This window comes from Ammospiza nelsoni, chromosome 10 (genome assembly GCF_027579445.1).
Source record: "Ammospiza nelsoni isolate bAmmNel1 chromosome 10, bAmmNel1.pri, whole genome shotgun sequence".
Lineage (NCBI taxonomy): Eukaryota > Metazoa > Chordata > Aves > Passeriformes > Passerellidae > Ammospiza > Ammospiza nelsoni.
This window is the reverse complement of record NC_080642.1, coordinates 22,840,953-22,866,296: the sequence shown is the minus strand read 5'-3', so window position 1 is coordinate 22,866,296 and position 25,344 is coordinate 22,840,953. Positions and strand designations below refer to the sequence as shown.

General features: G+C 49.0%; 1 protein-coding gene and 1 long non-coding RNA gene across 3 annotated transcripts; one reads left to right on the top strand and one right to left on the bottom strand.

The window, feature by feature from the left end:
* Positions 1 to 146: 146 nt before the first annotated feature.
* Positions 147 to 2,565, bottom strand: FOXL2 (forkhead box L2). Its single transcript, XM_059479293.1, has one exon. It carries the CDS (start codon positions 2,315 to 2,317, stop codon positions 1,397 to 1,399), a length of 921 nt encoding a protein of 306 aa, XP_059335276.1. The 5' UTR covers positions 2,318 to 2,565; the 3' UTR covers positions 147 to 1,396.
* A 2,036-nt stretch (positions 2,566 to 4,601) lies between these two features.
* On the top strand, positions 4,602 to 18,274 carry LOC132077725 (uncharacterized). 2 transcript variants are annotated; one of them, XR_009419103.1, is made up of 3 exons: positions 4,602 to 4,757; positions 9,354 to 9,443; positions 17,238 to 18,274. It is a non-coding gene; the product is annotated as an uncharacterized LOC132077725 (long non-coding RNA). The 2 variants fall into 2 exon arrangements; XR_009419104.1 differs by lacking the exon at positions 4,602 to 4,757 and adding an exon at positions 5,185 to 5,256.
* Positions 18,275 to 25,344: the final 7,070 nt, after the last annotated feature.

Here is a 25,344-nt window from a genome sequence, read left to right as displayed (position 1 = left end):
GCGCCCAGCAGGGTCCCGCAGCCGAGCTGCGGTGCACGGAGAGCGGTGCCTGCCGCCCGCAGCGGCCCCGGCACACAGCGCCCGCCCCGCTCCCCGCTGCCGCTTCCCGATCCCGAGCGCGGAGGAGCGAGTGAAATAAAACGATATGGAAAGACGGAAAGGCATTTTATTGGAGACTTTACAATGCTAGAAAGTACAATGAAAGTGCTAGTTCATTCTAGAAAAGTTGGTCCCAAAATGGTACTATGCCACAGCATCTATCGGTTTACACAAACATTTACAAAATCGCTATGAACTGGCCCCTGTTTTAAAATCGCTATTTTTTTCCACATTAATCTATGTAAAATTGAAGGATCAAAACCTTTTAAGAGAAAGAGTAAGCATTCAAAAGCAGAACCTACCGGGAAATCCATTTTGGGCCAGGTTTGGGGGCAAAAAAACTGAAGATAGTTTAAACTTTCATTATTAATAATAATATGCACACGGAAAAATATCCCAATTTACAGGAAAGAGTCTCTTTTTTTTTTTTAATAACATCAAAATATTTTTTTAGACCTGTATAAAATTACTTTTAAGACCTCAGAGGACATTGTCTCCTTTAAAAAATATATTTACCGCTGCCGAAACGTTTGACGAGTGAACCTGGCGCGTTTTGTTGGTTGGTTTCTATTAACCAGCAATATCGCACGTCTGCTGTTACAGCAGTCCCCACGTTAAGTACTATTTGAACGAAAAGCCACAGCTCGGAAGAAGCGCAGTGCTTTGCAGAGCGAGGAGGAAGACAGAGGGGATGAAGAAGAGGACGAGCACCGCGGGCACACCATGGTGTGTCTAGGCCCCGCCAGCCCCGCACCGCACGCGTGAAAATGCCTCCGCTATTTACAGACTCCGCTTTACTCTCCCCATGGCCGAGCCCGAAAAGATTCCGGCCGAATTACAAAATAATTTTGAGGGCTGAACAACCAATTTTTAATTAGATGCCCCCCTCCATTAAAAAAAAAAAAAAACAAAAACACAAAAACAACAAAACAAAACAAAATAAAACCAAAGCAAACAAACCCAAACAAAAAAAACCCCAACAACTCACAAACACACACGCGGAGCAGAGGAACTCCCGGTGAATCCCCGCTCGCCCGGAGAGGCGGCCCGGCCGCCGCTGCCCCGCGGGGATCCCCACACTTACACTGCTTTCTTCTCATCGAGGGACGCTCCTACACTGACACTACGCGCGGGGCAAAGCCGCTATTTCCCCGCCGCGAGGGTTTGGGCACACAGAGAGAGGGAAGTCCGTGACTAGAGACGAGGAGGAGAGACGCGGAGCGCGGGGGAACGCGGCGGGGTAGCAGCGGGGCAGCGGGGCCGGTGCATTGCTGTGGCGGCGCTGGCCGGAGCCTCCCTAGATGTCTATGCGGGAGTGCAGGGCGCTGTGTTTGCTGTCGTGCTCCCAGTAAGAACAGTGCATCATGGACAGCTCGGCGGGCTGGCGGGCGCAGGCAAACTGGAGGCCGGCTCCGTTTGCCGCCGGGGCCGAGGGCGGCGCGGGGCTGGCCGGGCTGAGCTGCTGGGGGTGGTGGGCGTGCGGGTGGTGGTGGTGGTGGCCCACGCCGTTGTAGGAGTTCACCATGCTGGGCAGCGCCATGCTCTGCACCCGCGAGTAGGGGCTGTAGGACGCCGGGCCCGAGAGTCCTTTCACATTGACGGGACTGACGTTCCCACCAGACATCTGGCAGGACGTGTAGGGCATGGGCGCGGGGGGCTGCGCCAGCGGCCACGAGTTGTTCATGAAGGTGGACTGCAAGTACTTGGGCGGGGACAGGTAGCCGTAGCTGTCGGGGCCGAAGAGGGTCTTGCCCGGCTGGAAGTGGGTCGGAGGCGGCCGGAAAGGCCGTTTCATCCTTCGTCTTCTGCGGTAGTTGCCCTTCTCGAACATGTCCTCGCAGGCGGGGTCCAGGGTCCAGTAGTTGCCCTTGCGCTCGCCGCCGCCCTCCCGGGGCACCTTGATGAAGCACTCGTTGAGGCTGAGGTTGTGGCGGATGCTGTTCTGCCAGCCTTTCTTGTTCTTCTCGTAGAAAGGGAACTTGCTGATGATGTACTGGTAGATCCCAGACAGCGTTAGCCTCTTCTCCGCGCTCTCCCGAATGGCCATGGCGATCAGGGCCACGTAGGAATAGGGGGGCTTCTGCGAGGGGTCCGGCTTCTCGGGGCCCTTGTCCGCGCTCAGCTCCTCCTTGCCCCGATCCGGCTCCTTGCTGCCGCCGGTGTCATGAGCCAGCAGCGCCACCGTGTCCTCCTCGCCGTCCGGGTAGTTGCTCATCATGGTGCCCCGCGCCCGGGGCGCCCGGCGCGGTGCGGAGCGCTGCCCGCTGCCCGGAGCCCGCTGCCGGCGGCCGTCCCGCTCCGCGTTCGCCGCGACGGGGCCGAAGCCGAAGTCGAAGCCGGGACCCGGCCGGAGATCGGGAGGCGCCTCTCGCGGCGCCGCTGGTCCGTGCAGCGCGGCGGCGTCCCTGCCCCCGCGGGCTCCGCTCCCCTCTGCCGCGGCGGCCGGGCTCTTTTCTGATTTGTATGGGCCCGGCCGAGTTCCGCTTTCGTCAGGAGCCCGCTCCCCTATCGCCGCCGAGCCGCTGGGCACGGCCGAGTTCACCCCGCAGTCACGGCGCCGCGCTCAGCCCCGCGCACACGCGGCCCGACGTGGCCCCGCGGAGCGGCGCGGAGCCGCCGGGGGCGGGGGGAGGCGGGGGGCGGCGTCCGGGGGGCGCTGGGCGAGCCCCCGCCGCCCACCCCGGAGCCCGCCGGTGCCGCGGCGCCGCGCTCCCCTCCCGCCCGGCGCGGGGTCGCGCTGGAGGCGGTGGGTGCGAAGGGGTGTGCCCGCGGCGCTCGCCCTGCCACGGCGGCTTGTCACGCTTCCAGCCGCACACGCGGTCGCGTTTATATGTCTTGGCCGCGGGCCCCGCCAACGGATCGTTCCCGGGGAGCGCAAGGAGGCTGCTGCCGCTCCCTGCAAGTCGATTCTTGCAGCTCTTATTTGCAGCAGGCAGAAAGCATAAGGTGTCGGGTCGCCCCTTCTCCCTCCCTGCAGAGCACACGCAGAGCCCCAGCGCGGCTGCGGGGCTGACAGGCGCCTCGAGGGCCGGGACAGGGTGGCCAGACGGGGGATGACACACTGGGCAGCTTTCCTGCTCCTTCCCCTGGAGGGCTTCGGCTTGTTTCACGCGGTTCCTGAAGCAGCGTATGTGGCACCCACATTCCCCTCTCCTTCCCTTTTCCTGCCTTCGGGCAGAGCCTCCCCGAGCAGCAGACAGGCAGTGTCAGCTGGCCCGAGCACAAGAGATGTCGCGCAGTGACAAACCAGTGCCCCGGGGCACAGCAGCGGACATTTCACACTGGTTTCTAACGGGATCTCCAGTCGTGTCCCGGGAGCGGGGCAGACCCCGTTTGTTTCCCGAGCCTTTCCAGCAGACAAGGCACCGCCGGCAGCCTCAGGAGCCGGGCCGGGCTCCGCGGGGCCGGCACCACCGGGGCGCTGCAGCAGCGAGCCCGCCGGACCCGGCATCACCGCCCGAGCTCAAACACAACCCGCGCTGCCCAAAGCGGCCCTGGCAGCAGCCGCACGCTCACCTCGGAGCCCGCAGCTCTGCCCGCCGGCAGCTCATGGCCCTCAGACTCGCTCCTGCCTTCCTTGCCCGCGAACCGCCTCTCACGATGCGCCCTGTCCCCATGATTTTAAGTGCGACATCAATTTTCGTAACCAAGCGTGAGCCCGGGGGGTGGCAGCTCCCGAACGTCCGTGCCGGGACAACCGGCCTCTGCCGTCGGGCCGCCCAGGGCTTCGGTGGCCAGTGAGCGGATTTCTAGTTCCTCTACCCGACCCGGGACAGAGTAATTGCGGGTAAAGGCAGTCGAAGATGTAGAAACCTATTTTAACCGAGATATAAATTAGCTCTTCGAAGAACTATTAGATTTATATACATGCATATATGTGTGTATATATATATATATATATATATATAAAATTATATATTTCGATATGTCTCAGTTAGAACACGTTTCTGCATCTTCGCCTAGAGCCATATAACCAATCCAGTACGGAGGAACGTATGGCCCAAAAGCCGGGCTGTGTGATTTCGGACACAGAAAGGAGGCAAAGCTGGGCTCTGTGATTTCTGTCACAGAAAGGAGGCAAAGCCGGGCTGTGTGATTTCGGTCACAGAAAGGAGGCCCGTCTATTTTCATACCCAGGCACGGAGCAGCGCACACCGGCCCCGGGTTCTCTCCTAACGCGCACAAACGAAAGGGCGAAGGGACGAGGCCTGCAGGAGAGACCCTCTCCAGGGCTCCCCTCCCCGAGCAGCTCCCGGCGGCTCTCCGGCAGCTCGCAGCAGCCGGAGCCAGCTGTGCCCCGCCGTCGGGGCCGGGGCTGCGGGGTTCCCCAGGGCCGGGCGAGCTCCTTTTTGCGGCCACCCATGCTGCTCCCTGCGCTCCCCCTCGCAGCATTTCCGCGGCCAGGGCCGGTGCAGGTGTAGCAGCGCTGCCGCGTGTGTCATCACCTCGGCCAAATGGCACATTCCTCCCTTCTCACTCCTGAGCCCGGCGCGCTGCTCCTTGGCAGGGCTCGCTCGCTCGCTCGCAAAGGGCGTTTGACATCCGAGGGGCTTGTTTGGGTTTTTTTTTTGACAGCCCCATCAAGGGGGATTTGGGATGAACACCAGGGCAGAAGCTGAGCCCAGCGCTGGGAGCGGCGGTCGGGCCGAGCAGCAAAGGTGAGCGCGCAGCCCCGTGTGCGGCTACTTGAACGCTTGACTCAAGGGCAGGCAGGGGCTGTCGGACTTTCCCCTCTCCCCTCTTTTAATTAAGCCCTTTTTGGGACATGAAACAACTACCTGAAAACGCAGGAACACGCCCCTGGCAGCCGAACGCTGTAGCTGCGGTTAAGCGGAGAGCTGAGGGCTTATCGGCACCCACAGAAAAGCCGCAGCGAGGGGAATGCAATAACGGGGACGGGCAGCGAGGAGGGGAGCGCGGAGAGCCCTTTCGGGACAAGGAGCGGGGATCCCGGCACGGCCCCGGGAAGCGCCCGGCCCGCCGGTGCCCCCGGGAGAGGCCGCGCCCCGCCCGGGGCCGGGCAGCGGACGGACAAACCGGGACACGGCGGGACAGAAGGAGCCGCAGAGCCGCTCCCGGGCCGGGCAGCGGACGGACAAACCGGGACACGGCGGGACAGAAGGAGCCGCAGAGCCGCTCCCGCAGCCGCTCGCCGGGGTAGGGGATACAGGAGGGGAATTAGCAGAGGAGGGGGCTCACGGCGCCGTGTCCTTGCCCCGGCCCGCTGCGGCGGGGAAGGGGCTCTCGCTTTCTGCACACGGGGGCAGAGCAGCCCCGGACACTGCCCGGCGCCGGTGCAGGGAAGCGGGAGGGAGGCGGGCAGAGCGGGGCTCCATCCCGGCCGCGCAACCCCGCTGAGAGAGGCGAGCCGAGAGATGCTGCAAACCGGGGCTTCGCCGCTACCGAGCCGGAGTTGTTCGGGTTCCCCTTCCCGAACCGAGCACGGCAGCCCCGCCGGGCCCCGGTGCGGTTTCCCCGGTGCGCAGCGCTGAGCCCGTTCGCGGTGGGAGCGCCGAGCGGAGCGGGCACGGCGAGCGGCGGACTCTGCCGCGGGGACACGGGACACGGTGCCACCCCCGCGTCTGGCCCCGGCAGCCCGGACGAGGATTGCCGCGAAAGCCGTGCCTTCAGCTGAAGCGCTGATAATACTCGAGTAGTTTGGGTTTTCTTTTCTACTCACTCTCTGCAGGCAGCAGAAGCTGGAAAGTGTTGGGGTCGGGGAGTCGGTTTGTTTGAAAATGCGGCAGCCTTCCTCTCCATAAGTAGTTTTGGTTTTTTTTTTTTTTTTTTTTTTTTTTTTTTTAAACTTTTGGCGAGAAAACGGAGCGCCGGTCCGCCCCTGGCTCGGAGAGCCCCGCTCCCGTTCGGCCAGCACAATCCGCCTGCAGGCACCGGGGCAGGGCTCTCCCTCCCGCACCGAGACCCGGACGGGCACAGGCGGCACAGCCCCGGTGTCAGCCCTGCCTGCGGCTCTTGCTCCGTTCGGCTGCCCTGGGGCCGTCCCGACATTACCCGCACTCATTGGGTTCACGGAGCAGCCACACGGACACGGGTGTAAATGCGGCCCCGGGCGCGCCTTGTTCCGAGCCCCGTTTCCCCGCGGCGCTCTCGGTCCCCGCTCCGTCCCCCCAGCCGTTCCCCTTCCCTCGGCACACCCCGCAAACTCACCATGCTGCCCTTTCAAGTATTCCTACTTTATTCCTTTCTTTTTCTTTTTATTTTCTTTTTTTTTTTAATTATTATTTTAAATATTGTTTTCCCAGGTACTACCGCTTTTTAAGATCGCGGAGTATTTTTCCCCATAACAAACCCAGAAAAAGCAGGCTCGGTGTTAAACGCGGCGTGCGCGGCTCTGTCTCGCACCACGGCGCTCATGAGAGTTAACGAAATGTACTGCGGGAAATAAAATATTCTGGCCTCAGTGAAAATTCAGCCGATCCGATCTGTGAAAAGGCTGGGACGGGGCCGTTTTTCCCGTTTTCCCCGTTTTTCCCGTTTTCCCGCGGTACCGAGCGCGGAGGGAGCGGAGGTGCCCCGGGCGCGGCTGCTCGGGCCGGGCCGGCCCCGCTTCCCTTCCAAAACCCGTTCGCAAAACCCTTTCTAAATGACGCCTAGAGGCAGGGCTCGAACCTGGAGGTGCTTTTGTCAGCAGGAATACAACCTTTGTAACCTCAGCGTAGCTATTATGTGAGACGAGACTGCGTGCGCGCCTTTAGACCCTAAACGCTGCCTTGGAAAAGCTCGCATTATCAAAATTTCACCTCTCACTTGGCCTGCAAATCACCTCGCTCACCACAAACACACAATCCCACTTTGCCGTCTGTTCAGGATTCCCGGCAGCACAATCCCGAACATTTCATAAACGCTCTTTAATTACATTACTCAGAGTGTGACGCCAGAAGAAGGAAATATTCACCTGGAAAGTGTCTTCTTCTGCATGAATGAGTCTCATTGTCAAAATCTTGAGCCTATATGTTTCGCAGTGGAGAATTTAGTTTCTCATTTATACCGTACAGCTAAAAATTTTGGTAGCTTCAGGCTTGTTTTTACAAGCTCCCAGCTGTACAAAGATTTCTGTTTTTACAGGAAAAACTAAGCAATCCGTAGACCATGATGGCTGTACATCTAAAATGTGAGCTTCATGAGAAACAGAGCAACTTTATTATGATCTGGACTGAAATCCCATTGAATAAAAGTCCATCTAGCAGAGCCCGAGGGGAAGAGTCACAAACGGGCTCAATTCTCTACCGAATCCAATGGGTGTGAAAGGTTTTAGGACCCGGAGAGTAGATTTCCCCGTTCAGCTGATACTCTGAGGATATTTTCATGATCCCATTTAGTTTTGAGCCTATTCCTGTTGCCTCAGTATCAAAGAAATCTATCTCACAAGAAAAGACCAGCCCCAGCCCTTTCCCCTTATCTATTCCTGCTTCCCATCTCTCCTCTGTAGCCTGAGCCCGACTCTTCACTCCAGTATATTTGTTTATGCTTAGAGAACAGACCAAGAGGAAAACAAACTCCGCATTTCACCCCAGCATTTGGTAGTTCCTTTCTTTCATGTGAAAGCAGAGCCTGATCCAGGGAAGGTTCTTGAATTCACACAACCGGTTACATGATGAAATGCAAACAGTTTCTTGTGGTATTAAATGGCAGCCCGCAGCAGAGTTCAGGTTGGCTGTTATGGATTCAACGGGCAGGGCTCTGCAGGATAATCCTGTGTTGCTGCCATCCTGCAGCTCGTGGCCTACAGCAACGCTGCCGAATGCTGCAAATAAAAACAAACAAGGCAGCCTCTGCTTTTTACACAGAGCAGAAATGATGGCTCTTTTAGGAAGCTCGAAGCAAAGATCGTTTGTTTCAGTCTGACAGCCTCAAAAGCAAGCTGCTCTTTCTAGCACTTCGAAATTGATGCTTATTTTTTCTACAAAGCATGGGAAGGGGGAAATAAAAAGAGGGATTAAAAAAACCCAAACCATACAAGTCCACTCATGTCCAGATCACCCCGAAGTTGTAAATTAAGAACATTGTACAACAAAATTAGAGCCAAAGCAGGCGTCTCCCGTTGTTGCTGCAGAAATACATGGCTTAACAGATCATTTTTAGGTAAGAAAAAATTCTGGGTGCTTGTCTAGAACGTTTGAAAATTGCTTTGTTAAATATTGAAGCCAGGAAAATTATACAAACTTCAGATTTTTTGAAAAAAAAAAAAAAAAAGAGAATTCAAGAAAAATTCTTCCAACCAACATACAGACATCAATGAAAATTTGTTTTCTATTACTTTTTTCAGAATGTGGGTCCAAAACCGTATGCATGATGAATTTCTATAATGTCTTAAATTATATAATCACCCAAGTCTGTTTTCTTAAAGGCTCTGTTACTACATTGAAGCAACAAGGTTTGAAAAGCTCGTTCAGGGTAGAAGCTGAAATTGAGGAGACAGAGATGCAGGGATGCAGTGTAACGATGGAACTGGATTGTTAGAGATGGGGAGGAGGGCAATGCCTCACCTGACACAGGCAAGGAGCAGCTTGGAGCCTGCACCTCATCCTTGGGGCTGGATCCTGCACCTCAGCCTTGGGGCTGGAGGCACCTCATCCTTGGGGCTGGAAACTGCACCTCAGCCTTGGGGCTGGATCCTGCACCTCATCCTTGGGGCTGGAAATTGCACCTCAGCCCTGGGGCTGGATCCTGCACCTCAGCCTTGGGGCTGGAAACTGCACCTCAGCCTTGGGGCTGGAAACTGCACCTCAGCCTTGGGGCTGGATCCTGCACCTCAGCCTTGGGGCTGGATCCTGCACCTCAGCCTTGGGGCTGGATCCTGCACCTCAGCCCTGGGGCTGGATCCTGCACCTCAGCCCTGGGGCTGGATCCTGCACCTCAGCCCTGGGGCTGGATCCTGCACCTCAGCCTTGGGGCTGGAAACTGCACCTCAGCCTTGGGGCTGGAAACTGCACCTCAGCCTTGGGGCTGGAGGCAGCCCTGGCACTGGGAGTGCTGGCTCAATTCTGGGAGCCCTTTGCTGTGGGAGTTTTGGGGATGCTCCTGCTCAGCCCCAGTCCCAGGGCAGCGCTGGGGACAGGCTGGGACACGTCTGCAGCTCTGCAGCTTTCAGTCTGAGCCAGCAGCCCATGCTGACTCACCCCGACCTCTGAATTCGGGCAGCGGCTGTGCGCTGAGAATTCCAGTTCTGTCTTTGGCAGCTCCTTGAGAATTTGTGCCAGGCATGGTCAGGGATTTCTGTCCACTCTCTGCAGGCTCCTGCCCTGGGAGAAAGCAGCCAGACACAGCCAGGTGCTGTGAAATTCACGTGTGCACCCAGACTTTGCCATCTACACCACGACCACGTAAGTCATGCTCCTCTTCCATCTCTGAGCAATGCAGGAACAGTTGAATTTGGTTAAAGCTAAGTAGTTGTGTCCCAGGGTCTTCCAGAACTTGTATCAGCCAGGAACAGGGTGCTTTTGTTTTAAATAGTCTGTCCACATCTGGAATGTGTGTATATATTACCCACCTAAAGGATTTGTGAATAACTCTCTGTACACACGAGCTTCTCCCCATCTGCTGGCTGAGCAGCAGCCCTGGCTGCAGCACCCAGGGAATGCCCTGGCACATCCAGAGGGCAGAGATGTGAGGAAGGGCTGGCACACCCTGCCAAGAGCACCTTCCACCCTTTGGAAACCTGAGGGGTTCAGGAGGAGCCTGCGTCTGTAAAGCCTTTCTTTTTCTCAAGCTTCCCAGTCAGAGTGGTGTACAAACTATTCCCTCCTAACTCCAGCTGTGCCTCTCCCAATACCTGCTGCACTTTAAAACAATTAGAAGTTTGTTTCTTTTTCAATGTAACTACTGTGCTTCTGCAAAGATTGAAAAATAAATAACCAGGTTTGATCTGACAACAAATCTGTTGGATCAAACCACATGCCATCTCTAGGTTAAAAGTGATGTGATGGAAGTAATTCTCTTCTTTCTGGAGGAAAAGAGCTAAGCCTTAGCCAAAGTCAGCTTCAGATGACACATTTAACAAATATGACAGTCTCCCCCCAAAACCTGAATGAAGCACACACTCCCTGGAGTGCCAGTGGAGGGTGGATCTGATCCTCAGACACCTCTTAGGCCCCTGCATTGTTCCAGCCAACCAGTGGGCTTGGAAGCACACTGTGAGCCCAAAGGACTTGATTTCCCTTCATGGCAAGAACTGAAACTTTGAAGAAGCTGAATATTTCAGTTTAAGTGTGGCCACCTAAATCCTTGTTGATTTTTGTCTGTGCACTCACCTCGAGGTCTTTTAGTTTATCTCCATCTTGTTCTGACCTTCTGAGTATGTAAACCTGAACTGGGAGTGCACCAAACATGGAATTTGCATGACATTTCCAGCTTGTCCTGCCTTTGACCTGGCCAGAAACAGCAGATCAGAGCTGCTTGCAGCTTTCCAGCATTTCTTCTCTTGGTCACAATTGAGAGCAAGGAAATGCAGAGCAGACCAAACAAAAAAAAATTAACCAAACTTTCTTAGACTCTCAGAAGGGACTTGGTTCAAATCCAGTTGAAATGTAGATGAAAGTTCAGCCTGCTCATTTCATTACAGTTTGTTTACTTGCATATAATTTAATTTCAATTTGTTTTCCTTTTTTCATCCAGTTTGTAGCTATCCCTTGCAACAAATAAAAGAGACACCCATTATGAGAATAGCTGTCAGGAGAAGTTAAGCCCTGTATCAGTCTTCATCTGCCTGGTGCCATAGGTGCTTCATACAAAGCATGAAAGAACATTATTTCCACAGAAAAGCATGTGCCACATGGCTGAATATTGCATTGAGCCAGTTCTGTTTGATGGCTTCATGTGGGGCTGAGCTATTGCACTGAATACATGTTAAAGCCTCCAGCAGGTATTTGGAATAACTGTTCAAAAAATTAAAATGTATTATTCTGCTGTGTTTCATTTTTAATGGGCAGGGTGCAACAGTTGGATGTTTTAAAACTCTGATTTTAGCTGACTTCAATCCACGGCAGTGAAAATGAAGGGGTTTGGCTGTTTCTTTTGCCTTGAGTGATGTGTCAGCTTTTAGTGTGTCCTGCAGCATCCAGAGAGAGCTCCGGGGATGTGCCAGGGGTCAGTGCATGGCTCACACTGCAAAGGGGAGAACTGGGCTCTGCTTCACCTGAAAAATTATTGAACCAACAGTTCTTAGAGCTGATCTATGCCTGGAGTGTTGTACACTCACTTTTTGGGCAATTCAAGTGTTTTACAAACAGCATCATTGCTGGAAGGCATAAAACAAAGCTTTACTTGCTAGTGGATCCTCCCTCAGTCATTTCATGTCATTTTATACGTGTGGTTTCTCAGAATTAGGTAATACACAGGATCTTCAAACACATCTGGGAAGTCCAGCTCTAAATCCTGGCTGTGATTGCTGATGTCAGACACCTCACTTTGAAAATGTGATGGGCCTTGACAGCAAGAAGCATTAAAAACAATGAATGAAGGGCACTTCAGCAGAGATTTTCAAGGGAGACATTGTACCATTGAACCAAAAAAAAATAAGCTCTAAAAAGAAATAAAGAGGCAGCAAGGCCTGCAGAAAAGCAGGCCCTGTAACCCTGATTTAAGGTGTAAGGAGCTGTGTCCCTGTTCCTGATTGAGGGATGACTGCAAAGGGATAGAAATGCTTGGGCTTTTAAACTTTCAGGCTTTCAGAATAATGCAGAGCTGCATTTTGGCTATTTTGAAGCTGAAAAGGAATTTCCCTCTTGATCTCAAAGGGAGCAGGATTTCCCCTACTGTTTAAAACCCCTCATAATGAAAAGGTGCTTTTCTGTTTCACTTCTTGCTGTTGGGGAGGTGTTAATCCAGCACTGTCATGGCCCTGCAGCTATTTTGCACATTTGCTGGGAATGAAGAAAAGGAGAAACTGCAGTTTATGACCTATTTAAAGTCTGTTTGTTCTAATAAAACATATTTACAAACCAAGATTTTACAGCCACTTCTGGGATAGAAAATGGGGGGGAAAAAAGCCATCTCTCCTTTCTTGCTCAAGTGTCTATGCATAGAGTCTTGCCTGCCTCAGAGAATTATTACCTTGAAAATACCTATATGGAGGGACTAATGTGGGGGATAACCCCAAAACCCCCTATATAGAGAGACTAATGTGGGGGATAACCCCAAAACTCATTGATTCATGAAGTTGGTGTAAATATATATTTTGAAAAACCATTTGTTAGGAGGCTCCCCCTTTTCAGAGACTGTTAGATTTTCCTGAAACCAGCAAAGAACTACTTAGGAAAAAAAAAAAAAAAAAACACCAAAAAAAACCAGCTGTGGGTTTATAAGCAATTATTTTAGTCTGAATAATGTACCAAAAAATCCCAGCCTGGCTTCAGTTTTTCATTAGAAATGCTATTAATTTTTGGCAAAAATCAAAACTGCCTGACTACTCCTTTGGGCACAGGTCAGTTTCTTGTTTAAAACGGTTTTGATAAAAGATTTCTGATTAGTGTGTGTCTGAAATGCCCAACTGAAATGTACCTGGGGCAGGAGCTGGAGCTGATTTTGAGTGCAGAGGCAGAGTTAGAGGAGGTTTGGTTGTCTCACACCAGCAGGGAACATTTCTGTTGCTTCACATCCTTGCCAGAAACCAACCTCCACTGAAAATGCTTCCATCAGCAGCAAGTTTTGCTGCTATCAAACCAAAAGAATCTTTTCAGAGGTGGGGTTAGTGTTTTAAAAGTGATGCTGTTGTGCAGCAGCTCCTGCACAAATAACCTACAGGTGGAGGCTGCTCCTGTCTTACAGAGTTTGTAAATGTGAATGAACCTCACAGTGCAGGTTATTCAGTCTCAGTGTGTCTGAAAACTGGCACAAAACCCTTTATCAGGGCCAACTGCCCACCACATGATGGCCACCACATCATCACAACACTGATTAGATAAAAAAGAAAGGAAAAATGGAGCTAATATAGTTGTTTTTTTTTTTTTCTAAATGGTGATAACTATAGTCCATGGATAGAATTGCTGTTTGTATGACTGAAATCAGCTTTCTTTGTGCATCTCTTCCATAAAACAATTATAAAAGAAGATTCTTAAGGGCAGGGTGGCTTGTTCTCTCTTGCCTCCTTGAATCAATAATGAGGCAGCAGGTTCTCCCACCCTCTTTCTCCTTTCTCTCAGATTTATTTCTCCAGCCCCATTCTGGCTGGGCTGCAGGGCCTGTGTCAGTTCTGGAGTGGCTGTGTTAGTCAAACACACAGCAGATGTCAGTGCGTTACAAAACTTGCTCTGAGGATGAAAAAAGAAGTTCCAAGTGAGAAAGTTAGATGGGAAAGCAAAAAGGCAGGGACTGCAAAGCTCTGGAGCTGGGGAGGAGGTCACCCCTGTGTGTTCAACATCTTGTTAACCACTGACACTGGCAGCATCACTGCAATTTTCCAGCCTCTCCTGTTGAGCCCATCTAAAGCTCTTAAATCTCTCACCCACCCAGATTTCCTCAACCTTCCCAGCTGGGTTGGGAAAGTGATGCCAGGGGATTCTTTCCCCCTTTTGCACAATTCAGCCCCTGGAAGTGCAGCAGAGAGTGGCACAAACTGAGAGCATCTCCGCTGCTCGCTGCTCCTGTAACCAGAGATTTTCTCCCTGCTTTAGGAAAGTCATCCCCAAGCTAAATATTTCCCTGGCCGGGGTGTCAGGGCTGAAGCAGAGGTGGGTCATGGAGAGTCAAGGCACACATACCCTAAGGCAGCCCGGGAACAGAGGAGAGATCCCATTAAAGGCTGCCTTGTTTCCCCAGAAAGGAGAGCACTGGAAAATAAACAGCAAATGAACATCCCCGGGGCCGCAGGGAGCTGCGGAGTGGGGAGGGACCCTTGGGCCTTCGGGACATTCCCGGGAGCCCCGCACACACAGCTCAGCCGCGGCTGCCTCGCTCTGTGCGGGCAGATCCCGGCAGGACACGGGGATCTGTGTGCGCGGGGAGCCGCGGCTACGGCACGGACAGACGGACAGAGGGACAGAGGGACAGAGAGACAGAGGGACAGAGAGACAGAGGGACAGAGGGACAGAGGGACAGAGGGACAGAGCTCTAGCAGGACACAAGCACACAGCTCCTGCAGGACAGAGGGACAGAGGGACAGAAGGACAGAGGAACAGAGGGACAGAGAGACAGAGCTCTAGCAGGACACAAGCACACAGCTCCTGCAGGACAGAGGGACAGAGGGACAGCAGGACACAAGCACACAGCTCCTGCAGGACAGAGGGACAGAGGGACAGAAGGACAGAGGGACAGAGGGACAGAGGTCCAGCAGGACACAAGCACACAGCTCCTGCAGGACAGAGGGACAGAGGGACAGCAGGACACAAGCACACAGCTCCTGCAGGACAGAGGGACAGAGGGACAGAAGGACAGAGGGACAGAGGGACAGAGGTCCAGCAGGACACAGGCACACAGCTCCTGCAGGGACACAGGGACACAGCTCCGGCAGGGACAGAGCCCCAGTAGGGACAGAGGGACAGAGCTCCAGCAGGACACAAGCACACAGCTCCTGCAGGACAGAGGGACAGAGCTCCAGCAGGACACAAGCACACAGCTCCTGCAGGACAGAGGGACAGAGGGACAGCAGGACACAAGCACACAGCTCCTACAGGCTCGCTGCTCCTGCAGCTCCCATCCAGGAAACTCCCAGGGCTGCCTTTGTCCGGCAGAAGCACAGCAGAATGTTTGTCTTTCTTATCTGGGATAGGAAACCGATGGGAAATGCTGTGCCATACTCTCCACTGTTCTCCTGTCATATCATTATAATGCATTGCACGAAGGAAAATCTCTTGGAAAATCAGCGAGGCTAATGAGAAGACAATCCCCTACTAGAAGGCACTTTTCCATCCAAATTCTGCAGGACTGATGTGAGTAGCCATTGGTACAAAAACAAAAGATGAGCTAAATGTTTATGTCAGGAAAACACAACGCACCCCGAGTGTCTCATGGCATTAGGAGAGTAATTGTTACACAAGACTAATCTCTTTTCCCCAAATAACAAACCTAGGCCAGATTTTTTTTCAGACTTCAAAGAAAGAACACAGTAGGGCCTTTCTACTGCCAAATGGCTAAATGGAATAAAAAATTGTGATTTTGCCATTAAATACTTGATATCAATTCAAGAGGATTTTTTTTTTTTGAAACAGTGATGCTATTCTATACTGGAAAAGGATAAATCAGAATTTCAAAGGCTGTGAGGTCACTGGGCAAGGAACTGTGCACACCACAATGCACAGTTTGCAGCATTTCCAATATTTCCAATCCCAAACCCTATCTATATCTATATCTATATCTATATCTATCATCTATATCTATATCTATATCTATATCTATCTATCTATAAATATATATAGAGGTATAGATCTATCTATCTATAGATAGATTGATATAGATATAGATATAGATGAAATATATATAGGTGTATATATATGAAATATATATATAATATATATATGATATATAGAATATATATAGAATATATATATGCTATATCTATCTAGATATAGATAGATAGATATAGATATATATATGAAATATATATATATAATATGATATATATTATATATATTATATACATATGATATATATTATATATATCTCCTATATATATTAAACCTATATCTGGTTCTATATATATAAAAATAAAAATAAAAATAAAATTAAAAAAAAAAAAATAAAATATATTCTATGTGTTAGGAAGGTCAGCATAGATTATCCTGAACCAGCATCAACTGCCTTCCATTCTGCCAACAGAATTTTCCCTTGAAGATTTACTACAAAGCTCACAGTATTCCTCTAAATTCCACTGTTTTAGATTAAAAAAAAAGACTCTGAACTAGTTGGGAAGGCTGACACAAATGACATCTCTAAGGAACTTTCATTTTCTTAGGGAAATGCTTAATGAAAAATTGATTAAGGGATTACCGAAGCTGTGCAAAAGGTTGATAACAACACAGTCACTGCAAAAACTTCAGATTTTGAGGAATAGTTACCAGACCTAGATAGGAACCAAAATCCTTTGGAGGAGAGTAAAATTCTCACTGGTTTCCATTTCTACAGCACGTGTTCCTCAGAACTGCCTACAGACACACACTCAGGAAATTATTCTGAATTAGTGTTTAAAGTGGATTAATTAATTGGCCTCAGCCTCCAAGTTATGCACAAGCAAAAGCTTTTGGGTTAACTAAGTTAAAAGCTGTTTAGAGTACTCAAATTCTGAAAGGAATTTCCACAGAGGATTTTAGTCCTGCTAAAGTAATTGCTTTAAATTCACATCTTCACTTAATTTGCTGAGGTTTTTTTAAAGCCTTCCTATGTAAATGGGTGCTACAGCAACACAGAAAAAAGCAATTTGGATAAGTAAATTTGTCATTTTAAAAGTAAACAAAGAAAATGTTTAATCTCAGCAAGAGTTCCAGGATCATTTCATGAGAGTTCTATGAGCAATCTCTGTGCTGCTTTTTGCAGCCCATGTCAGTACAGCAGCAGCAAAATTCTGACATCAGTGTTCTCTGCAGGTATTGGGCCCCCAGTTTAACACCTGAAACTGTTTGCAGGTATTCCAGGCTTTTCAGTAGCTTAAGTGAAACTCAATGATGTCACCCAAAGAATAAAAGTAATAATGAAATAATAATGGATAAAAATAATGAGGGTAAAGGAAGGTGAGCTCTGCCCAGGCAGCCCATGGGGGAGCAGGGTGGGTCAGCCCTGCCTGATGTCCACATGGACATTTTCCTCCTGGAAAATACAGCCAGTTCCACAGAAAAACAACCTTGGTATGGGTCCTTCAGCAGTCACCAAAGTGTGCTAAATTCACTCCAATCAGCCAGCTTTGTTGTGGTTGAAATTTTTATATTCTAGATGAATACATCTCTCATGGCTTCTTCTTTTAGTTACTTCAAAATAAATGATTTGTGTTGATTTGTGTTCGCTGCTGGCTTCAAGTCTGGGTGGTTTGCAATACCTCACCCCAACAGCAGCACCCTCAAGATGTGATTTGATGTGATTTTATATTCCTTTTTGTGGAGCTGTTATCCATGTCTAGAGAAAACCATCAAGAGGAAACAGCAGTGCAGGTGTTGCTGCCTAACTGAGCTCATTTTCCACTTTCCCCTACACAGTTAAGGTGCAGTGCCCTTCATTTGCTGTCCCTGCTGCCCTGGGGGCTTGGGACATCATTCCTCTGGCACCCTGCTCAAAACCAGGATTTAGCACCCTATCCCCACTGGGAAACAACCTCCTCAAAAAAGATGCACGATTTTGCTGCGAGTTTCTAACTTAAAAGAGGAGAAAAATCCAGATTTCCATTCTCTGGGGACAGAAAAGGCAGCCAGCCCATGAGCGATACCCTGCTACACTCCCCTGCATTTACAGCACAGTTCAAGGAGCTGCAAAAGAAGAACTCCATGCTATTATTAGATTTCATCTACATATTAAGTTTCCCCTGCCTATTCCTTGTTTGAGAAAAGGGCTACACACAGACACCCCAGCCCTGGAATAAATAATAACAACAGAAAAATAATAATAACAGAGCTGGAAAAGAAGAACTCCATGCTATTATTAGATTTCATCTACATATTAAGTTTCCTCTGCCTATTCCTTGTTAGAGAAAAGGGCTACAAACACACACCCCAGCCCTGGAATAAATAATAACAACACGAAAGGTTTGTCCCAGAGCATGCACTATCAGAAGAGCTGTAGTTATTACACTGTTTAGTACAGGAAGGAGGAACTTGAACACAGAAATCATCTTTAACTGGCTGTGCTTTCCAGCTGGATAAGCTTTTTAAAAAGCACAGAAGCAGAAGTAGAAGCCAGAAGAAAAGGTGTGCCACATTTCCTGGATATTCAGCACTCTACAGAAAGATTGCACTGGAGTCTTTCAAGCAGTATTAGGACAAATGAAAAGAAAATAAGATTTTCTGTGGGTTAAACAACAATACAACATTTTTAAAATCTCAAATAAATTTAAACTGGTCAAAAACCTCTTTAAAATGCAATGGAAATTATTATGGAAATTAATGTTATTTGTTGCTTATAACAAAAATAGCATTTGCTGTCTGTCAGTGCTATGTATACAACCTCGGATGAGGAATATGGAAAACAGAAGCCCTGGATTTCTTGGCTGCCAGCTGAACTCCTACTCAAACAAGGGATTCATTACAAAGCTGTGTTCAGTGGGTGTTAAACGTGTGAGTGGAAGCAAATATTGCAATTTGTGTGCCAGTGGCAGTGCAGCACAGAGCAGCACAAGGGGGAAAAGGCTGGAGAGCCTCTGTGAGAGCAGAGGCTGAGTGAGAGCAGGCTGAGGTCTGTGTGCTCCCTCTGAGGAGGGTTTGCAGCTCTGTGAGCTGAGTTAGGGGTTTTGTCAGGCACACAGATCTCTGTGAGCTGGGTTTGGGGCTGATTGAAGCACACAGATCTCTGTGAGCTGGGTTTGGGGCTGATTGAAGCACACAGATCTCTGTGAGCTGGGTTTGGGGCTCTGTCAGGCACACAGATCTCTGTGAGCTGGGTTTGGGGCTCTGTCAGGCACACAGATCTCTGTGAGCTGGGTTTGGGGCTCTGTCAGGCACACAGATCTCTGTGAGCTGGGTTTAGGGTTTTGTCAGGCACACAGATCTCTGTGAGCTGGGTTTGGGGCTGGTTGAAGCACACAGATCTCTGTGAGCTGGGTTTAGGGTTTTGTCAGGCACACAGCTCCTGCCCAGGCATGCCAGGAGCAGGACTGGCATCATGAACACTGAAATGTCACTCACACTCACTGTGGAACAGAAATTGCTTTGTAAGGAGTGACAGAGCTCCTGCTGCCAGGGTTCCAGATGAGGACAGGAGTTAAGAATGTTAAGATGAGGACAGGAGCTCAGAACAGGCTCCTCTGCACACCCACAGCTCCTGCAGCCCCTCCTGCAGCCAGCAGAGGTGGGAGCACAGCTCACCTGCTCTGCCAGCAAACCCTGGCACAGCACTTGGCTCCCTGGCTTTTACAAGGCTGAAGGACAAGTTTCTCTTTCCACCAAGAAAGAGCAAGCTCAGCTTCACAAAAGCAAGTAGAAATCAGAAGGTCTGGGTTTACCCAGGTCTTAGCAGCAACTAATATTAAATATTGAATATTAATATTAAATATTTAATATTAAAAGAAATTAATCTATCAACAAAAATCACAGCTCAGAATAATGTTCTGAAGTGCAGGAGTTCCATGCATGCAAGAGCCCAATTAGATACTTACAAAAATGTATGACAGCTGCTGTGAAAAAGCTGTATTTTTAGTTTTGTTGGGTTTTTTTTTTTTAATAAATATCAATGCCACAAAACGGTTCCCTTCTGAAGAGTGTATTTAAAAAAATAAGCTAAGTAAAATTGGAGCAAAGTACTATTTGGAGTAATTCAATTTATGCGTAGTGTATCAGTAAGACATTTGAAAGCCAAAATTATCATGTTATACACATGTGAAAGTCAGATATGTCTTAATTTAGAGTTATATATTATATTTTCAATAGGAAATATTGAAAGTATAATATATAACTCTAAATTAAGACATATCTGAATTTACATTCATATAACAGAGGTATTCAGCACCAGTTTTTCTTGACTCCATTGTTGCCAGAGGGAGAAACAAATCACCTCATTCTCCACTTTTCAAGTGCAAAAATTTCCCCTCTTACAGGTTTCAGAAAGCCACCCAGGAGGGGCTGTCTGAGCAAACAAGGAGGAGCTGCCTGGGTAATACAGCTCCACTGAAGTGAGACAGGGAATTGCTGCAGCTTCACCAAATCTTAAAGCTGTGCTGGTTTTGGGTTTGTCTGCAGCTGCCTTCTCCTGCTCTGCTGCTCCCACAAAGGACCCAATCATCATCACCCAATTAGTGCTGGAAGGAAAAAAGAAAAAAAGGGCTCCTGTCAAGCAGAGCTCCTTAAACAAATTAGCGCAGGTTTTGAACTGGGCTTTGCAACCTACTGCAAAGATTCATGCATCAAACACATTCAAATTTGTGAGTCAACAGAAGTGGAAAATGAATTAAAATTATTTACCCCTGAATAGAGTGAGGTTTGTGAAAATATTGGCAGGAGAAGTGTATAGTAGAGATCCTTATCACAGCAGTTCAATCACAGGTGTTTCCCCATATTACTGGATTATCCTTATCCAGAATAAATATTTAATGTTAGCATTAACAAAGAAAAGCTGTAGCTCCAACAACAAGCTCTGTGTATTTAAAACTCAGCGATGATTATCCACTTTAAAATCAATTGAATCACGAGTATTAAACAATTTTACACAACACAGCAAGGAAAAAGCTTCCAGTCCCCAGAGGCTCCACGAGCCAAGGCTGCAGCCAGCTCTCCCAGAGCTCCAGCCAATGCTCCTGGCTGCTTCTGCTTCCCCACAGGGGATGTCCCCCCACCCAAGGGATGAGTTCCTGGAGCACATCCAGCTCTGCAAGAGAGAGCAGGGCTGTGCCAGCAGCTCTCTGAGGATATCCTGCCCCTTGTGTGCCTGTGGCAGCCCTGGGTGAGCCAAGGGTACCCCTGGGTGAGGGCCCTGGGTGAGTGTGACCGTGTTCACAGGGGTCCCAGGATGAGGAAGAGATCAGGATCTGACTCCATGTTTCAGAAGGCTTGATTTATTATTTTATGATATATATTATATTAAAACTATACTAAAAGAATAGAAGAAAAGGTTTCATCAGAAGGCTGGCTAAGAATAGAATAACAAAGAATGATAACAAAGGCTTGTGGCTCGGATCTCTGCCCGAGCCAGCTGACTGTGATTGGCCATTAATTAGAAACAACCACATGAGACCAATCACAGATGCACCTGTTGCATTCCACAGCAGCAGATAACCATTGTTTACATTTTGTTCTTGAGGCTTCTCAGCTTCTCAGGAGGAAAAATCCTAAGGAAAGGATCTTTCATAAAAGATGTCTGTGACAGGTGAGGGCAGTGCACCTTCCCTGGGTAAAGGCAGAGCTGAACCACGGTGGGATGGAGCCCCAGGAACCCTCTGGCTGCTCTAGCAGCCATCAGTGCCCCAGCAGGTCCAGGGAGTGCAGCTTTGAGCAGAGCAGGGGCTGGGAAGGCTCAGGAGACCCCAACCCAACACCCCCAGAGCTGGGGCACCCCTGCTGCCTGTGGGGGTCCCAGCTGTGGGTTTCTCTGGCTCTGCATTGAAGGCACTCCAGACAGCAGTTTCATGTTGGGACTCAAGTGTTTATAATCTCTTATCAGTAAAACAGTATCACTGCTGTGAGTTCAGCAGCTTTTCATTAGAAGGCACAAAATGGCCAACAATCTCTAGGTACAAGGTCTCAGTTTGGAGGTATTGAAGATTGCAATGCAGGTTGTTTTCCATTACCATCTGCATGGCAGATTACCTTTGTCAAGTGGGCAGTTTGCCTTATCTCTCTCTTTGAGTGACCACTCGGGAGGGGACATTGCTGATAACAGCTATTGAATGTCACTACATGGCTGATAAGAACTACAGCATCCCATTGGGAGATGTGAGCCCAGAGGGAGGAGCCAAGCATTGCTACCCAGATATAATCCAGAGGTTTTGAGACACCAGCACGGCTTCTGCACTGGATTCCCCAGAGGAACAGCAGATGCCTCTCCTTCCACTGGATCTTCAGAGGAAGAATCCATCCTTCTCTACAGGATCCCTGCTCCAGCAGAACCACCCCTGACACTGCAGGAGGGCTGAGCCACAATTCCAATGGGACTGCCACCAACACCCTGACCCACAGGGTGTCAGGTTGGGTTCTGACTCTGGCAGTGTTGTTCTAGTGTTCTGCATTGTTTATTTTATCCTTTTATTTTTTTTTCTTTTCCCTATTAAAGAACTGTTATTTCCTGCTCCCATATTTTTGCCTGAGAGCCCCTTAATTTAAAATTTACAGCAACTCAGAGGGGTGGGGAGGGTTTACATTCTCCATTTCAGGGGAGGCTCCTGCCTTCCTTAGCAGACTCCTGTCTTTCCAAAACAAGACAGGAGGCATCACTTTCCCCAGTGCTCCCTGGGGTGCAGAGGGTGTGCAGCTCAGCCAGGGTGTCACCACAGCCTGGGCAGGTGCCAGCTCAGCCCCAGCTGCTGCCTCTGCCTTTCCTTGCCACATCTGCATTTCTCACAGCCCCCAGTGCTGCTCTGGGGCTCAGCACCACCTTGGGACATGGGCACACCACCATGATGATGCCTTAAGATTTGAGCTTTTATATTTTTCAGATCCTGTACTGCATTAGTGCATAACTCCAAACTCCACACAGAGTGTGAGTTACTGTCTTCACATTTTGGTCAGACAAAACAATCCCTCTGGGCCTGGGATCCAAGGACACCCCACAGCCTCAGGCCCTGAAATATAAACAAAAAGTGATTTGGGGGGAGGAAACTGGTGATAAATGACTTCACTACCTGAAGCTGTAATTGCAGAATTAACCCCTCATATGTAAATGGACCAAATTTATAATTGTCTGAAAAACTCAACATTGTCTACCTTGGGTGTAGCCCCTTGGGGAGCCCTTAAAGTACCTGAAGACCCTTCATTAAATGCATCTGCTTTTATCTTTTTAGCTTTGTCTGGCTCTGTTTCTAGGTAAGCCCAAAATAGGAATGTCCTGTAATCCTGGAATAAACAGGGCAAACAGGCACCCAGAGGAAGCTCTCTGCAAAAACAAAACTCTGCAAAATGCTTCCAGCCTTGGGTTGCTCCTCCTGGGAGGGGATTGACATCAGGGCCCTAATTCCAGAGAGCATCCCTGTGCTCTGGAGGGGATCCCAAGGCAGCTGAGGCAGAAATTCATGCTCTCCTTGATGGGACCAGCAGGATTGTCCCCAGCAGGGCTACCCCCAGGGCACCCATGTCTCACCCATCTCTCCTCCCTGGCTCTGCCCTGCTGGGTTGGGTCCCACCCCAGGGCCAAAGCTGCTGTTCTGAGTTGGGATTATTTACAAATGCATTGGATTGCTCGTGCTCTTGTTTTAGTTGGTTCCAGGAGCTATGGACTAGGTTCAACAAAACAAAAGGCTGTGGGATTTTTTGATTGGGTGGATCTCTTTTTTTTGGGTAAGAGAAATGGGGATATTAAAAGCATCTCCAAGCTTTCCATATGCTCATGGGAAGGATAATATCCATTAACACAATCAGGAACATTGCCTGATGGAATCAAAATTGGAGTTTCGATTGTGTTTATACAAGGCACAGTTAGAGGAGGGATATAGGTGGAAATAAATGGTGCTAAACTCAGCCCTCTTTAAGAGGATGCACAGTGCTGTGTAATTTTCTGATGTTACTTAGGATCCAAAATCCATGTAAGGATTACATGTTCTGATGCTATTTAAGATCCAAAATACATGTAGGGATTACATGTTCTGATGTTATTTAAGATCCAAAATCCATGTAAGAATGACATGTTCTGATGTTATTTAAGATCCAAAATACATGTAGGGATTATATGTTCTGATGTTATTTAAGATCCAAAATCCATGTAAGGATGACATGTTCTGATGTTACTTAAGATCCAAAATCCACTTTGTCTTCATGCAAGGCATATCCCTGGTGCATTAAAAACAACAAGTCTAAGGGAAATGGTACTTTCCCTATTGCCTCAGTGTACCTATGCTGGAGGGCTCCATGAGGGTCTCCTTCCAGGCCTTGCACAAGTCAGGCTGTAAAGCTGTGCTTTATTTGTGCTGAGGAATGCAGCATTGAAACCAGGCTTCCCTGTGGGACATCTCTGGGGCACCCAGAGGAAGAAGTGCAAAAAGCTTCCTGCCTTGGGCTGCTCCCCTGGGAGGGGATGGAGATCAGGGCCCTGATTCCAGGGAGCATCCTGGGGTTTTCTGGCTGAGCACAGAACTGGCTTCCTGCACAGAGCCTCATGCAATTCCCTCCCCTCTGGTGTTGTGAAACATTGATCTGCTGCCTGTTTTCCTTCTGCATAGCTGGGCTGGCTCTCCCTGCCGTGCCATCAGGGTGGCACTGGGAGCAGCAGGTCTGATCCAGGCACGCTGCCAGCAAATAGAGATGTTTCCTGTCCTTCCAGGGCTCCCTCTCACTGTCTTCTCCAAAAGGCTGAACCTATTCTGCAGCTCTAATAACAAACATTGTAACCTTGCAAATAGCGAGGCTCGGAGTTTTCTTTAATATTTATATTTTTTGACCCCAAAAGGGGAAAGAATTTACCATACTTAGGCTGGAAAAACAGCGTGCTAATTTCACTTATCAAAGGCGTTCAGACCAAAGAGCCTGCCACTAATAACACCACGGTAAAAAAAATGTTCTGCTGCGCCTCATATGTTACTGGGTTTTAGCACATGCTGGTACCTAGCTCTAAATGTCAGTATTTTCACAGTGTAATTCATGTCAGCTCCCAGCTCTTATGACATCAGAAGATGAGTTCAAAGGGACGCAGTTTTCTGCTTTTATAAAAACAGTTTAAAGATAAAAGCCAGTTTCAACCAAAAAAAAAAAAAAAAAAAAAGAAGAAAAAAGGAAAATAGAAAATGAAAGTATTAAGCAGTGCGTTAGCCAAACAATTTTCTGAGATGCAAATGCCAATCAGAAGAAGATGACAGTATCTTATAGTGAAACCATATTAGCAGAAGTGATCAACTGCTGTTGTTTAATGCCTTGCACAACACTCAGAGTCTTCTAAACCACACAGCTGAAGAACGAGTAAAAATCCTATCAGCTATTGAGCAGAGAAGATGAAACCAGAATATTCTCCCTTACACCACTGGCAGTTTTTATTACATGTAATGTATCTACTATCCATAAATCAGCTCCTCTGTCAGTGTGAACGGGCAGAGAAGAGAAAGTGACAGTATTATTCTATATATTCATAATTAAAACAAATAAGTATCAATCACATGGCTTTAAGCATTTAGTTTTCTGCAGACCTTTCAAAACTTTTTTTTGACCCAGCACTCGGTGCTCTGGAGCTTATCAATGACACCAGGGGTCAAAAGTGTTAGTGCGACTAAAATTACTTGGACAGAGGCAGGACCAGGTCAGCTCGCCATGGGATAGTCCCACAAGGCCTCCTGGAGGCTGCTGCCACCAAGGAGTTCTAAGGGAAAGAAAGGAAAGACCATGAATCAAACATCCCAGAAAATTCACCAGCAAATGTGTTATTAATCAAGGAAAATAAAAACAAAGTTTATTAAAATGCCTTGTAATAGTACATTTCAAAACAACACAAAGACGTCTTATGTGATGGCCATTTTATCACCGAGGC

Coding starts and splice junctions, on each gene's coding strand:
- FOXL2 (XM_059479293.1), bottom strand. CDS start 2,317: ATGATGAGCAACTACCCGGACGGCGAGGAGGACACGGTGGCGCTGCTG.